Source organism: Oncorhynchus gorbuscha, linkage group LG23, assembly GCF_021184085.1.
Source record: "Oncorhynchus gorbuscha isolate QuinsamMale2020 ecotype Even-year linkage group LG23, OgorEven_v1.0, whole genome shotgun sequence".
In the NCBI taxonomy this organism is placed as follows: Eukaryota; Metazoa; Chordata; class Actinopteri; order Salmoniformes; family Salmonidae; genus Oncorhynchus; species Oncorhynchus gorbuscha.
In genome coordinates, this window is record NC_060195.1 from 24959895 (window position 1) to 24976105 (window position 16211).

The 16211-nt window shown below is 48.1% G+C and overlaps 1 protein-coding gene across 1 annotated transcript in view; it reads left to right on the forward strand.

Annotated features, from left to right (window-relative positions):
- The first annotated feature begins 120 nt into the window (after positions 1-120).
- LOC124011226 (fibroblast growth factor receptor-like 1) overlaps positions 121-16211 on the forward strand; it is a 58979-nt gene continuing 42888 nt past the window's right edge. Inside the window, exons 1-2 of the mRNA XM_046324370.1 lie at positions 121-361; positions 505-601. Of these exons, the coding sequence (XP_046180326.1) occupies positions 532-601 (70 nt within the window). The 5' untranslated portion in view covers positions 121-361; positions 505-531. The remainder of the gene's footprint in view (positions 362-504; positions 602-16211) is intronic.

Genomic DNA, 16211 nt, shown 5'->3' on the forward strand with positions numbered 1-16211 from the left:
CGCCGGTGAGGAGCAGCGCTCGAGCCGGTCCAGGATTGGCCAATGGTATGCCACAGCTGTTCCTGGAAAAACTCGTGTATGTTCCTCATGGCGAAAGGGATTCAGAAAGGCACACCAGGAATGAAGAGAGCAGTGCGCCTCAAAACGGAACTTTTGCTTTTTGAGAGGAGTGGCGTTTTGTACCCTTTTTTTTCAGTTACTAGGGCAGGTAGTCATTGATATATGAATTATTTTCAAACGTGGAGGATAACCATACCGATGTAACTACAATATATTGGATTATTACTTCTGACTTGACAGTGAACGAATTGTTTACATCAGTTCAGTGGAAAGCATCTGGCTGGCCGAGGAGACCCAACATGTGAGTTTGCCCACTGTGCTCTCTTCACTGAAATTGTCTGTACATTCAATTATGTCAATGTGGAGATGACATTTCAACGTAATTGGGTTAACCCAATCAGGGTCCTAGTCATTGAATTCTATATTTTGCCCATTTTCTTTCAGAACCGAACTAAACCGCAGTTGCTGAAAATGTTCTCTAAGGATGGATGCCTGGCTGTGTGTACAGTGATATTTATTCTGTCATCAAGTGAGGCTAGAGGTAAGGGATCAACTTCGTGTTACCTTTGTGCAGTGTATTCAATGTCACAAATAACCTAAACGAAATATGGAAAGAATTATCAGCTTTCGTCTGTCCTCATTGATGTACAAATACATATGAAAATATATAACCATTTGAAAAGCTGAATAATATGTGGATGTGACACTGCACATTTTTTGACATATGTAATCTTTTACACTTTATATACGGCGAACGGTGCAGTTTAAGATGACGGATTCTTTTTTTTCTTTAATGAGCATGGCCTAATTTCTATTGCAGCATAATGGATGACTGTCATTCATATTCCATTCACCCAGTTCAATGTAACATCGATAGGTTTAGGCTACGTGATACTCAAATTTTTCCTATACCCATCACGAGGTTGTTGCAACCTAGCCTATGAATGAAAGTTTACAATGTAGCTGCACACAGTTTGAGAGAAAATGTTGACAGACCACCTTGCACACTCTTGCCTGCATCGAGCTGATCTAGGGTGTAGTCATTAGTCCAACAGTTTGCTTCCGTTTAAGAAACGTTTTTCAACAGATTCGGCAGTATAGCCGTTACACCGGTGAGCCCCAGTGGAAATAAATTAATAAAACCAAACATTTACCTTGATTTAGAAGAGTTCCAGTCTTGTGCTGGATAGTCATAACCATATAGCTAACATAGCATCCCTCTGTTTGAGCCGGTTGTTTCAAGTAGGCTAAACTAGCTAGCTAAATTAAACTGAAAGTTAAAAAAAAGAAATCTCTCGTTTCTTCTTCACTTTTGAAGAAAATATTTGGTAAAAACTGTTTTTCTCTCTATTTGAGTCAACCACTCACCACATTTTATGCATGGCAATGCTAGCTAGCTGTAGTTTATGCTTTCAGTACTAGATTCATTCTCAGATCCTTTGATTGGATGGACAACATGTCAGTTCATGCTGCAAGAGCTCTGATAGGTTGGAGCACGCCCTCTGGAAATTGTCATAATTACTGTGTAAGTATGGAAGGGGGTGAGAACCAAGAGCTTCCTAGTTTTTGTATTGAAGTCAATGTACCAAGTGGGGGATGGAAACTAGCTGTCCTCCAGCTAGATTATGCTGTTGAGGCCCCTGTATACATTAATTGCAGAACTGTGTTTTAAGAAATGATTTGGTGATGTGAATATATTTAGTAAAGTTCTTTCTAAAAAGTACAACTTTTTTAATGTTTTACAATTTTTATGAAATTCACTGAGGAGGATGGTCCTCCCCTTCCTCCTCTGAGGAGCCTCTGCAGAATTAGCACCATAGATCATACTGTGTTTCCAAGCAGACACTAGTTGATTATTGTTTATATATACAGTACCAGTCAAAAATTTGGACACACCTACTCATTCAAGGGTTTTTCTTTATTTTTTACTCTTTTCTACATTGTAGTGAAGACATCAGAACTATGAAATAACACGTATGGAATCATGTAGTGACCAAAAAAGTGTTAAACAAATCAAAATATATTTCAGATTCTTCAAAGTAGCCACCCTTTGCCTTGATGACAGCTTTGCACACTCTTGGCATTCTCTCAACCAGCTTCATGAGGAATGATTTTCCAACAGTCTTGAAGGAGTTCCCACATATGCTGAGTACTTGTTGGCTACTTTTCCTTCACTCTGCAGTCCAACTCATCCCAAACCATCTCAACTGGGTTGAAGTTGGGTGAATGTGGAGGCCAGGTCATCTGAGGCAGCACTCCATTGCTCTCCTTGGTCAAATAGCTCTTACACAGCCTGCAGGTGTGTTTTGGGTCATTGTCCTGTTGACAAACAAATGATAGTCCCACTAAGCGCAAACCATATGGGATGGCGTGTCGATGCAGAATGTTGTGGAAGCCATGCTCGTTAAGTGTGCCTTGAATTCTAAATAAATCACCAAAGGACAGATTTCCACCGGTCTAATGTCCATTGCTATTGTTTCTTGGCCCAAGCAAGTCTGTTCTTCTTATTGGTGTCCTTTAGTAGTGTTTTTTTTGCAGCAATTCGACCATGAAGGCCTGATTCACGCAGTCTCCTCTGAACAGTTGATGTTGAGATGTGTCTGTTACTTGAACTCTGTGAAGCATTTATTTGGGCTGCAATCTAAGGTGCAGTTAACTCTAATCAACTTATCCTCTGCAGCAGATGTACACTACTGTTCAAAAGTCACTTAGAAATGCCCTTGTTTTTGAAATAAATTTGTTTAAAAAATGGTCCATTAAAATAACATCAAATTGATCAGAAATACAGTGTTAATGTTGTAAATGACTATTGTAGCTGGAAACGGCAGATTTTTTATGTAATATCTACATAGATGTACAGAGGCCCATTATCAGCAACCATCACTTCTGTGTTTCAATGGCATGTTGTTTTAGCTAATCCAAGTTTATAATTTTAAAAGGCTATTGATCATTAGAAAACCCTTTTGCAATTATGTTAGCACAGCATATATATATATATATATATATATAACACAACATATAAAGTATTGGTCTCATGTTTCATTAGCTAACATAAAATATCCCAGAAATGTTCCATACTCACAAAATGTTTATTTCTCTCATGTTTTTTCATTAGCTGTTAGTGAGCATTTCTTCTTTGCCAAGATAATCTAGCCATCTTACAGGTGTGGCATATCAAGAAGCTGATTAAACAACATGATCATTGCACCTTGTGCTGGGGACAATAAAAGGCCACACTAAAATGTGCAGTTATGTCACACAACACAATGCCACAGATGTTTCCGTTTTGAGGGAGCGTGCAATTGGCATGCTGTCCACAGGAATGTCCACCAGATCTGTTGCCAGATAATTGAATGTTAATTCCTCCAATGTCTTTTTAGAGAATTTGTCAGTACGTACAACCGGCCTCACAACCACAGACCAAGTGTATGGCTTTGTGTGGGTGAGTGGTTTGCTGATATCGACATTGTATGCCCCATGGTGGAGGTGGGATTATGGTATGGGCAGGCATACTACGGACAGCAAACACAATTGCATTTTATCGATGGCCATTTAAATGCACAGAAATACCGTGACGAGATCCTGAGGCCCATTGTTAGGCCCATTTTCTGTAAGCTATCTTTGACCAACTGATGCATATCTGTATTCCCATTAAACTGAAATCCATAGATTAGGGCCTAATGAATTTATTTCAATTGACTGATTTCCTCATATGAATTGTAACTCAGTAAAGTCTTTGAAATTGTTGCATGTTGCATTTATATTGTTGTTCAGTATATACATTATTTTTTTAAATTATTTTTTTATTATTATTATTCATTTGTTTAACCTACAGTTGAAGTCGGAAGTGTACATACACTTTGGTTGGAGTCATTAAAACTCGTTTAATGCACAAATTTCTTGTTAACAAACTATAGTTCTGGCAAGTCAGTTAGGACATCTACTTTGTGCATGACACAAGTCATTTTTCCAACAATTGTTTACAGACAGATTATTGCACTTATAATTCACTGTATCACAATTCCAGTGGGTCAGAAGTTTACATACACTAAGTTGACTGTGCCTTTAAACAGCTTGGAAAATTCCAGAAAATGATGTCATGGCTTTAGAAGCTTCTGATAGGCTAATTGACATCATTTGAGTCAATTGGAGGTGTACCTGTGGATGTATTTCAAGGCCTATCTTCAAACTCTGTGCCTCTTTGCTTGACATCATGGTAAAAACCACAAGAAATCAGCCAAGACCTCAGAAAACAATTGTAGACCTCCACAAGTCTGGTTCATCCTTGGGGAGCAATTTCCAAACGCCTGAAGGTACCACGTTCATCTGTACAAACAATAGTACGCAAGAATAAACACAATAGGACCATGCAACCGTTAATACCGCTCAGGAAGGAGGGGTGTTTTTATTGTATTTTTATTTTACCTTTATTTAACTAGGCAAGTCAGTTAAGAACAAATTCTTATTTTCAATGACGGCCTAGGAACAGTGGGTTAACTGCCTGTTCAGGGGCAGAACAACAGATTTGTACCTTGTCAGCTTAGGGATTTGAACTTGCAACCTACCGGTTACTAGTCCAATGCCCTAACCACTAGGCTACCCTGCCGCCCCGTCTCTTAGAGATGACTATACTTTGGTGCGAAAAGTGTGTCACGTTCAACCTTAGTTCCTTTATTATGTCTTCGTGTTAGTTTGGTCAGGGCGTGAGTTGGGGTGGGTAGTCTATGTTCTTTTTTCTATGTTGCATTTCTGTGTTTGGCCTGGTATGGTTCTCAATTAGAGGCAGCTGTCGATCGTTGTCTCTGATTGAGAATCATACTTAGGTAGCCTGTTTTCCCCATGTTGGTTGTGGGTGATTATTTTCCCTGTCAGTGATTGCTCCATACCGGACTGTGTCGGTTTCCATTTATTATCTTATTCTTTTGTTTTCTGTGTTCAGTTATATTTCATTAAAATTATATTATGGACACTTACCACGCTGCGTATTGGTCCGATCCTTCCTACTCCTCCTCAGAAGAGGAGGACGAAAACTGTTACAAAGTGCAAATCAATCCCAGAACAACAGCAAATTACCTTGTGAAGATGCTGAAAGAAACAGGTACGAAAGTATCTATATCTACAGTAAAATGAGTCCTATATCGACATAACCTGAAAGGCCGCTCAGCAAGGAAGAAGCCACTGCTCCAAAACCGCCATAAAAAAGCCCAACTACGGTTTGCAACTGCACATGGGGACAAAAATTGTACTTTTTGGAGAAATGTCCTCTGGTCTGATGGAACAAAAATAGAACTATTTGGCCATGATGGCCATCGTTATGTTTGGAGGAAAAGGGGGAGGCTTGCAAGCTGTAGAACACCATCCCAACCGTGAAGCACGGGGGTGGCAGCATCATGTTGTGGTGGTGCTTTGATGTAGGAGGGACTGGTGCACTTCAGAAAATAGATGGAATCATGAGGCAGGAACATTGTGGATATGTTAAAGCAACCTCTCAAGACATCGGTCAGGAAGGTAAAGCTTGGTCGCAAATGGGTCTTCCAAATGGACAATGACCCCAAGCATACTTCCAAAGTTGTGGCAAAATGGCTTAAGGACAACAAAGTCAAGGTATTGGAATGGCCATCACAAAGCCCTGTCCTCAATCCTATAGAAAATTTGTGGGTAGGACTGAAAAAGCGTGTGCGAGTAAGGAGACCTACAAACCTGACTCGGTTATACCAGCTCTGTCAGGAGAAATGGGCCAAAATTCGTCCAACTTATTGTGGGAAGCTTGTGGAAAGCTACCCGAAATGTTTGACCCAAGTTAAACCATTTAAAGGCAATGGTACCAAATACTTATTGAGTGTATGTAAACGTCTGACCCACTGGGAATGTGATGAAATAAATAAAAGCTGAAATCAATTCTCTCTACATATTATTCTCTCTACTACATTTCACATTCCTTAAATAAAGTGGTGATCCTAACTGACCTAAGACCAGGAATGTTTACTAGGATTAAATGTCGGGAATTGTGAAAAACCGAGTTTAAATGTATTTGGCTAAAGTGTATGTAAACTTCTGACTTCAACTGTAATTATTCTCAGCAAATAGTTTTTTAATTAATAATTATGTTTACTCTACTTCCAATTGCACATTGAAATTTACTCTAAGCTCCAGAAAAAATTGTCTCAGTGGTAAATCTGTTTAATGAATAACTGCTCACCCAGAGAGAGTGGCCTGCGCTGTGTTTACAGACCACGGGGGCTGCACATAAATGTGGCTTTTGAAGCAACCCAGTTTTCATCAGTGGAGGAAGGAGGCTGTCAGAGAGCAAGCATGCCTTTTCTTGGAGTTGCTGTGGAAATATAGAGGTACCGAAGTTTGTATCTCCTGCCAAGTTGAAAGCCGTTAACGTATATCAAAGCAGGGCTGATGACATCTGCTGGGCTGTGTGGGTAAACCTGGGGAACAAGTGTTGCTTTATACGGAGCAGAGAGGAGCTGATGGTCTGGCCTCTGTGATCCTCTAGTCTACCCTGCTGACTCTAGTAGACTCAATGCCACTGGCACTGACATTTCAAACCAAATTTTATTTGTCACATGCACCGAATACTGTGAAATGCTTACTTACAATCCCTAAACTAACAATGTAATTTTAAAAAAATAATAAGAGTGAAGTAAAAATATTTACTAAATAAACTAAAGTAAAAAAATAAAATAAAATAAAGATCAACAATTAACGAGGCTATATACAGGGGGTACCGGTACTGAGTCAATGTGCCGGGGTACAGGTTAGTCAAGGTAATTGAGGTAATATGTACATGTAGATAGGGGTAAAGTGACTATGCATAGATAATATATAATAAATAGCGAGAAGCAGAGGCTTAAAAAAAAGAGGGGGGGTCGATACAAATATTCCGGGTAGCCATTTGCCTGGAGGCTAGAAGCTGCTTAGAAGCTTTTTGGTGCTCCGGTACTGCTTCCCATGCGGTAGCTGAGAGAACAGTCTATGACTTGGGTGGCTGGAGTCTTTGGCAATTTTTAGGGCTATAGAGGTCCTGGATGGCAGGAAGCTTGGCCCCAGTGATGTACTGGGCCATACACACTACCCTCTGTAGCTCCTTGCGGTCGGGGCTGAGATTTTGCCATACCAGACAGTGATGCAACCAGTCAGGATGCTCTTGATGTTGCAGCTATATAACCTTTTGAGGATCTGAGGACCCATGCCAAATCTTTTCAGTCTCCTGAAGGAAAATAGGTGTTTTCGTGCCCTCTTCACGGCGTGTATGGACCATGATAGTTTGTTGGTGATGGGGACACCAAGGAACTTGAAACTCTCAACCTGCTCCACTACAGCTCCGTCGATGAGAATGGGGGCGGGCTCGGCCCTCCTTTTCCTGTCGTCCACGATATCCCCAGAATTGCGCTGTTGGTCTGGCCTCTGTGATCCTCTAGTCTACCCTGCTGACTCAGGGTCACTGGCACTGACATGTCACCAGTATGTCAGAAAGTAAAATCTAAATTCAGGAAACAACAATCAAGGTCCAAAGCGAATGATTATTGTTTGTTTAATTTGAAGCAACATTACATTTTGTATTTCATTATACCTCATTGGATGGGTATGGCCTATTTGAATTCCCTTTGGATATGATATATGTTGAAATTAATTGACTAAATGTTGATTTGAGTGTCAATATTAGGTATAAGGATTTTACTGTTTTTAAACCTTTTTATTCAGTTCAGTTTGACACCTGTGATATGTTTCTGAAGTTGACATGCCTTCCTTACTGTAGAATTCTCACTATTGTGTCTGTGTTTAAGTGTGATATCATCATCCAGGTGGGCTCTGACTAAAGCTACCTGATGACATTCAGAGAGAGACTGCTGGGCTCTGACTAAAGCTACCTGATGACATTCAGAGAGAGACTGCTGGGCTCTGACTAAAGCTACCTGATGACATTCAGAGAGAGACTGCTGGGCTCTGACTAAAGCTACCTGATGACATTCAGAGAGAGACTGCTGGGCTCTGACTAAAGCTACCTGATGACATTCAGAGAGAGACTGCTGGGCTCTGACTAAAGCTACCTGATGACATTCAGAAAGAAACTGCTGGGCTCTGACTAAAGCTACCTGATGACATTCAGAGAGAGACTGCTGGGCTCTGACTAAAGCTACCTGATGACATTCAGAGAGAGACTGCTGGGCTCTGACTAAAGCTACCTGATGACATTCAGAGAGAGACTGCTGGGCTCTGACTAAAGCTACCAGATGACATTCAGAGAGAGACTGCTGGGCTCTGACTAAAGCTACCTGATGACATTCAGAGAGAGACTGCTGGGCTCTGACTAAAGCTACCTGATGACATTCAGAGAGAGACTGCTGGGCTCTGACTAAAGCTACCTGATGACATTCAGAGAGAGACTGCTGGGCTCTGACTAAAGCTACCTGATGACATTCAGAGAGAGACTGCTGGGCTCTGACTAAAGCTACCTGATGACATTCAGAGAGAGACTGCTGGGCTCTGACTAAAGCTACCTGATGACATTCAGAGAGAGACTGCTGGGCTCTGACTAAAGCTACCTGATGACATTGTTATCTCTGTTGATCCTTGTGTCTGTTCACTGCACTCCTCTCACACTGTCTGTGTGTGTGTGTGTGTGCTGGAATGGGTGGGTGGTAAAAGGGAAAATACTCTGTTGTCGTTGGATTGCTCCTTTCCTTTCTGCCTTGTGTGTGTGTGTGTGTGTGTGCGTGTGTGCGTGTGTGTTTGTGCGTGTGCGTGTGTGTGCGTGTGCGTGTGTGCGTGCGTGCGTGTGTGCGTGTGTGTGTGTGCTGGAATGGGTGGGTGGGTGGTAAAAGGGAAAACACTCTGTTGTTGTTGGACTGCTCCTTTCCTTTCTGCCTTGTCTGAGTCATCCTAGGAATGTCATGTCAGAGCCCAGGACGTTGGGAAACGTGTCTCTCTGGCAGTGTAGAGAGAGGTGCTATGCGGGAGGTTTGGAACGGGAACAGGTTCATTGTAAAGTACTGGTTTTGATCCAGGTGAGGGATGCAGCCTATTGGGTTTTGTCTCCGTTATGTATTGTCCCTTGCTGGCCTGATATACAAATACCTCTTGTTATTCTGGTGGGTCAGATCAAGTGTTCACAATCCTCATTTCATTGAAATTTTCTACAGTGTCAGTGTCATGCATTCAAGTATTTATTTTCCCGCAAGAGAGAGTTTGGTGTTTTTGAAGGGCTTCTACTTTTGTGTATGAGTGTGCTTGACATAACTGTTATCATACAGTGTTCACAGTTTCACCATGTGGGTTTAATCCAAAATTCATTTTCCCCTTGTTCACAGTATGAATCCTCCACTAATCATAGTTAGGACTCCCGAGACTGAGCAGGGCTCACGAAAGGAAGTCCAGGCAACATGTATGCCATTGACCGCTGAGAAATACCAAGTCCATGCTGGCTGGCCCTCAATGAATGAAGAATGATGCTGCAGGAGCAGGCACATCACTGGGTGGGCTAGCATAGATCCGCTCCACACACCAGCCAGCGAAGATAAAGTGAACACAGCCAGGTTGTGGAATGTTCTTGTTCCTCCTCTCCCTGGTGCGTCGAGAGAGTTCCTGTTTCTCACTGGCTCTTTGTGGTGTCTGGATTGGAAAGAAGTAGCCCACATTGACCCCCAGACACTAAGGCTCTAGCTAGTCTATCTGCCACTGCCAGCCCAACCCAGCTCAGTGCCCCGATGCTGAGCCACTCTCACCCAGCGTCCATGGCTCTGTGCCGGCTGTCACAGCTCCAGGACCAGCCAGCCATCTGCCGGACCGACATGTTCAGATGGGCTTGGAGATTGCTGGCTCTGAGCTGATTTAAAGCTCCAAGTCAACCAGACCGAACCCAAAGCTAATAATTAGGAAGTTGTTTAATTAGTACTTCCACTCAACGGTACAGAACTCTGAAGAAACGGTTTCTTTCTCCGACGCAGTGACAGTCATGTTTGTTCTTTTTCCTTTTTGTTGTCTTGGACATGCATCAAAGAACCCACCTTGCGCTTTAGCCTCTCAATCTGAAAATAATTTTGAGGAGTGTAGTTGGTGTTAAATGAGACATAGTAACATGCTGCATACTGCACAGTGTCAGTGAGGGAGTGTTTGTGCCATGGCCTCTCCTCCCAGAGACCTCACAGCACAACAAGGCCTTCTGGCCAATCAAGGCCCCTAAACAACCTTGTAACAATGTAATGAATAAATAGGAGATCAGGTTCAGCTGATAGGCACACAGCCAGGCTGCTGATTATACAGGCTCTGCTGAGGTATGGGGACTGACTGGAACCAGGTGACTGACTGGAACCAGGGGGACTGACTGGAGCCACGGGGACTGACTGGAGCCACGGGGACTGACTGGAGCCACGGGGACTGACTGGAGCCACGGGGACTGACTGGGGCCACGGGGACTGACTGGGGCCACGGGGACTGACTGGAGCCACGGGGACTGACTGGAGCCACGGGGACTGACTGGAGCCACGGGGACTGACTGGAGCCACGGGGACTGACTGGAGCAAGGGGACTGACTGGAGCAAGGGGACTGACTGGAGCCAAGGGGACTGACTGGAGCAAGGGGACTGACTGGGGACTGAATGAGGCCATGGGGACTGACTGGCACCATGGGGACTGGGGATTGGACTGGCCTCTTCAGCCTCTGATGGCCAGCAGTGTAGTCTGGCACAAATCCACTTGTCAGGAGGGTGGAGGATGGATTGAACCCTGGACTTAAGTTTCTTTAAGTTTCCTGGTTACAACTTGTTTAGAAATAAACACTTAAGGCCTCGTATCCCAGTATGTTTGAGGTACGTTTGAAGGATTGCAGGCGGCTGCAAACTTGTCTTTTAAAAGTGATTATTGTAATACTATCTGTCTTGAGTCCACACTGTTCTGTCCATTCTCTTATGGTATTTCCCCTTATGGTATTTCCCCTATCTTCAGAATATCTTCCATGTTCATCTCTTGCCTGATCCGTCTGAGTGCTATTTGCTAGTACCTCTTCCAGCTGGCTGTCTGATTATGTGCAGGGTCCTGTTTGAAGGTGTGCACACAGTTAAACAGTATCAGGTGCCCCCTGGGCTTCGCATCGAGGACCTGACAGTGTCTGAAGACGCAAACAAGAGCTGTAGCCAGAGCTGGCTCTCCTCTGACTGCTGTCCTGCTGCCCTGTCTTGCTACTCTGTTCTGCTGCTCTGTCCCTAACAGAGCGGAGGTCCAGTCTCATCCTATAGACAGCCTGAAGACACAGGTAATGCGGAGGGATACCAGGAGGGCTTTGTGTGCCAGGAGAATGACTGATGTCAGCCAGGATATAATGTAGTGCTAATGTTACTGATGTTTTTAGATTATGACTCATGGGTCAAGGTTAGAAGACAACAGAGTTTTTTGTCAATTGTGTAGATGAAGGAAACTCAGACCATTACTGTGGACCTATTGAAGCCTGTTGACCACCAAGATGACCCTGCTAAACATTTACATTTAAGTCATTTAGCAGACGCTCTTATCCAGAGCGACCAATATGTCAGGTATTATACACTTAACACACACATGATCCCATTCAGAGATAACACAAGCCCACCTTTCTCATATTGTGGTTGTTTTTACATTCTCTCTTAATTTTTGGCCTGGAAACGGACAGCTTGGCTTATGCTCCTGACTGTGTTCTCTGGCTCCATGCAGTTAGTGCTCCATACAGTTAGTGCTCCATACAGCTAGTGCTCCATACAGCTAGTGCTCCATACAGCTAGTGCTCCATACAGTTAGTGCTCCATACAGTTAGTGCTCCGTACAGCTAGTGCTCCGTACAGCTAGTGCTCCGTACAGATAGTGCTCCGTACAGATAGTGCTCCGTACAGATAGTGCTCCGTACAGATAGTGCTCCGTACAGCTAGTGCTCCGTACAGCTAGTGCTCCATACAGCTAGTGCTCCATACAGCTAGTGCTCCGTACAGATAGTGCTCCGTACAGATAGTGCTCCGTACAGCTAGTGCTCCGTACAGCTAGTGCTCCGTACAGCTAGTGCTCCGTACAGCTAGTGCTCCGTACAGATAGTGCTCCGTACAGCTAGTGCTCCATACAGCTAGTGCTCCGTACAGCTAGTGCTCCGTACAGCTAGTGCTCCGTACAGTTAGTGCTCCGTACAGCTAGTGCTCCGTACAGCTAGTGCTCCGTACAGCTAGTGCTCCGTACAGCTAGTGCTCCGTACAGCTAGTGCTCCGTACAGCTAGTGCTCCGTACAGCTAGTGCTCCATACAGCTAGTGCTCCATACAGCTAGTGCTCGTTAACCAACACATTTTCATTAGGGAGAAGCCTTCTTATTAGATTGGAACATGATGTTCATTGTGGCAGATCTCACAGTGAGTGAAGCACACACCAATGTGTTAACGTCCGGCTCTTACCAGTCCACATGAATTCAGCTTGCCAAACCCCATATTGTATATCTCACTCCATCTTTTTTCAATTCCACAGGAGAATTGTTTTGAAGTAGGTCCCAGTTGTCTTTGTTGTTGTGATCTCCGTTAAGCGTGCACACTTAAAACAAGTCTGTGGTGTTTCGCCTGAGGGGAAAGGAACTTAACGTAAACAAGCCAGTTAATGAGTTGCATTTGGTTTGAAGCATATTGCTCAAGCATGGCTATTTGAGAAGTGTTAAGTATTTATAGAAGAGACATTAAAACACGAAGGAAGGAGAGCGGCTGGTGTTCAAACATTCCCTGGTTTAGATGAAGGCCCCCACTCTGCTGGAGGTCAGTGAAGTGTCAACCTGAGTGTGCCCTGGGTGTGCTCTTTACCTGCCTGAGCCCGAAGCTGCACTGTTTGCACAGGTGGGAGAGGGTACCTTGGAGTGAATGAGAGATTGGAAAGCCACTGTCATCCCTCCCTCCATTGTTCACTCCATTCCCGTGGATTTAGCTTGTCGGAGCAGCGCACTGGTACAAGACCAGGCCGAGTGTTCGCCACGACCAATTTGTTCTCATGTGGGGCCCCTCCTCCTAATGGAAGCTTGCTTTGTGGCAGTCTCTTTGTCCCATGGTAAAGGTGGGATTACACAGCATTTAACCAGGAGGATTACAGGAGCCTACCAACCAGCACCACTCCTCATAGCCCTACAATCTAGGCTTTTAAAATGTCACAGAACAGACGCTGTGAATATGCCCATTCTGTGCGTTTGTCCCATTGACTCAGGGCGGCTTCTCTGTAGAATCCTGTGGTTTTCTCAGAACACCAACATTCCAGGCATTTAGAACCTGTGGCTCAATGGAAGGGCCTCCTTAATGGCTTTCATCCCTACTCTGCTGCTTCACCCATTCAATGGCAGCTAGAGCCCACTACTGCCTGGCCCTGGTTCAATGCCGTAGGTCCCCTGATGAGAGAGGGGGAGAGACGGAGCGCCCACCCGGCTCTCCTGATGAGAGAGGGGGAGAGAGGGAGCGCACACCCGGCTCCCCTGATGAGAGAGGGGGAGAGAGGGAGCACCCACCCGGCCCCCTGATGAGAGAGGGGGAGAGAGGGAGCGCACACCCAGCTCCCCTGATGAGAGAGGGGGAGAGAGGGAGCGCACACCCGGCTCCCCTGATGAGAGAGAGAGAGAGAGGGAGCGCCCACCCGGCCCCCCTGATGAAAGAAAGAGAGGGAGCGCCCACCCGGCCCCCCTGATGAGAGAGAGGGAGCGCCCACCCGGCTCCCCTGATGAGAGAGAGGAGCGCCCACCCGGCCCCCTGATGAGAGAGAGGGAGCGCCCACCCGGCTCCCCTGATGAGAGATAGGGAGCGCCCACCCGGCCCCCTGATGAAAGAGAGAGGGAGTGCCCCCCGGCCCCCTGATGAAAGAAAGAGAGGGAGCACCCACCCGGCCCCCTGATGAGAGAGGGAGCGCCCACACGGCTCCCCTGATGAGAGAGAGGAGCGCCCACCCGGCTCCCCTGATGAGAGAGAGGAGCGCCCACCAAGCCCCCTGATGAAAGAAAGAGAGGGAACGCCCACCCGGCCCCCTGATGAGAGGGAGGGAGCGCCCACCCGGCTCCCCTGATGAGAGAGAGGGAGCGCCCACCCGGCCCCCTGATGTGAGAGAGGAGCGCCCACCCGGCCCCCTGATGAGAGAGAGGAGCGCCCACCCGGCCCCCTGATGAGAGAGAGGAGCGCACACCCGGCCCTCCTGATGAGAGAGAGGGAGCGCCCACCCGGCCCCCTGATGAAAGAAAGAGAGGGAGCACCCACCCGGCTCCCCTGATGAGAGAGAGGGAGCGCCCACCCGGCTCCCCTGATGAGAGAGAGGGAGCGCCCACCCGGCCCCCTGATGTGAGAGAGGGAGCGCCCACCCGGCCCCCTGATGAGAGAGAGGAGCGCCCACCCGGCCCCCTGATGAGAGAGGGAGCGCCCACCCGGCCCCCTGATGAGAGAGAGGAGCGCCCACCCGGCCCCCTGATGAGAGAGAGGAGCGCCCACCCGGCCCCCTGATGAGAGAGGGAGCGCCCACCCGGCCCCCTGATGAGAGAGAGGGAGGAGTGCCCACCCGGCCCCCCTGATGAGAGAGAGAGGGAGTGCCCACCCGGCCCTCCTGATGAGAGAGGGAGCGCCCACCCGGCCCTCCTGATGAGAGAGAGAGGGAGCGCCCACCCGGCCCTCCTGATGAGAGAGAGAGGGAGCGCACACCCGGCCCCCTGATGAGAGAGAGAGGGAGCGCACACCCGGCCCTCCTGATGAGAGAGAGGGAGCGCCCACCCGGCTCCCCTGATGAGAGAGAGGGAGCGCCCACCCGGCCCCCCTGATGAGAGAGAGGGAGCGCCCACCCGGCTCCCCTGATGAGAGATAGGGAGCGCCCACCCGGCCCCCCTGATGAAAGAGAGAGAGGGAGTGCCCCCCGGCCCCCTGATGAAAGAAAGAGAGGGAGCACCCACCCGGCCCCCTGATGAGAGAGAGGGAGCGCCCACACGGCTCCCCTGATGAGAGAGAGGGAGCGCCCTACCGGCTCCCCTGATGAGAGAGAGGAGCGCCCACCAAGCCCCCTGATGAAAGAAAGAGAGGGAACGCCCACCCGGCCCCCTGATGAGAGGGAGGGAGCGCCCACCCGGCTCCCCTGATGAGAGAGAGGGAGCGCCCACCCGGCCCCCTGATGTGAGAGAGGAGCGCCCACCCGGCTCCCCTGATGAGAGAGAGGAGCGCCCACCCGGCCCCCTGATGAGAGAGAGGGAGCGCACACCCGGCCCTCCTGATGAGAGAGAGGGAGCGCCCACCCGGCCCCCTGATGAAAGAAAGAGAGGGAGCGCCCACCCGGCTCCCCTGATGAGAGAGAGGGAGCGCCCACCCGGCTCCCCTGATGAGAGAGAGGGAGCGCCCACCCGGCCCCCTGATGTGAGAGAGGAGCGCCCACCCGGCCCCCTGATGAGAGAGAGGAGCGCCCACCCGGCCCCCTGATGAGAGAGGGAGCGCCCACCCGGCCCCCTGATGAGAGAGAGGAGCGCCCACCCGGCCCCCTGATGAGAGAGAGGAGCGCCCACCCGGCCCCCTGATGAGAGAGGGAGCGCCCACCCGGCCCCCTGATGAGAGAGAGGGAGGGGAGTGCCCACCCGGCCCCCCTGATGAGAGAGAGAGGGAGCGCCCACCCGGCCCTCCTGATGAGAGAGAGAGGGAGCGCACACCCGGCCCTCCTGATGAGAGAGAGAGGGAGCGCACACCCGGCCCCCTGATGAGAGAGAGAGGGAGCGCACACCCGGCCCTCCTGATGAGAGAGAGAGGGAGTGCACACCCGGCCCTCCTGATGAGAGAGAGGGAGGGAGCGCCCACCCGGCCCTCCTGATGAGAGAGAGAGGGAGCGCACACCCGGCCCTCCTGATGAGAGAGAGAGGGAGCGCACACCCGGCCCCCTGATGAGAGAGAGAGAGGGAGCGCACACCCGGCCCTCCTGATGAGAGAGAGAGAGGGAGCGCACACCCGGCCCTCCTGATGAAAGAGAGAGAGAGAGGGAGCGCCCATCCGGCCCTCCTGATGAGAGAGAGAGAGGGAGCGCCCATGCGGCCCCCCTGATGAGAGAGAGGGAGCGCCCATCCGGCCCCCCTGATGAGAGAGAGGGAGCGCCCACCCAGCCCTCCTGATGAAAGCGTGAGAGAGGGAGCGCCCATCCGGCCCTCCTGATGAAAGAG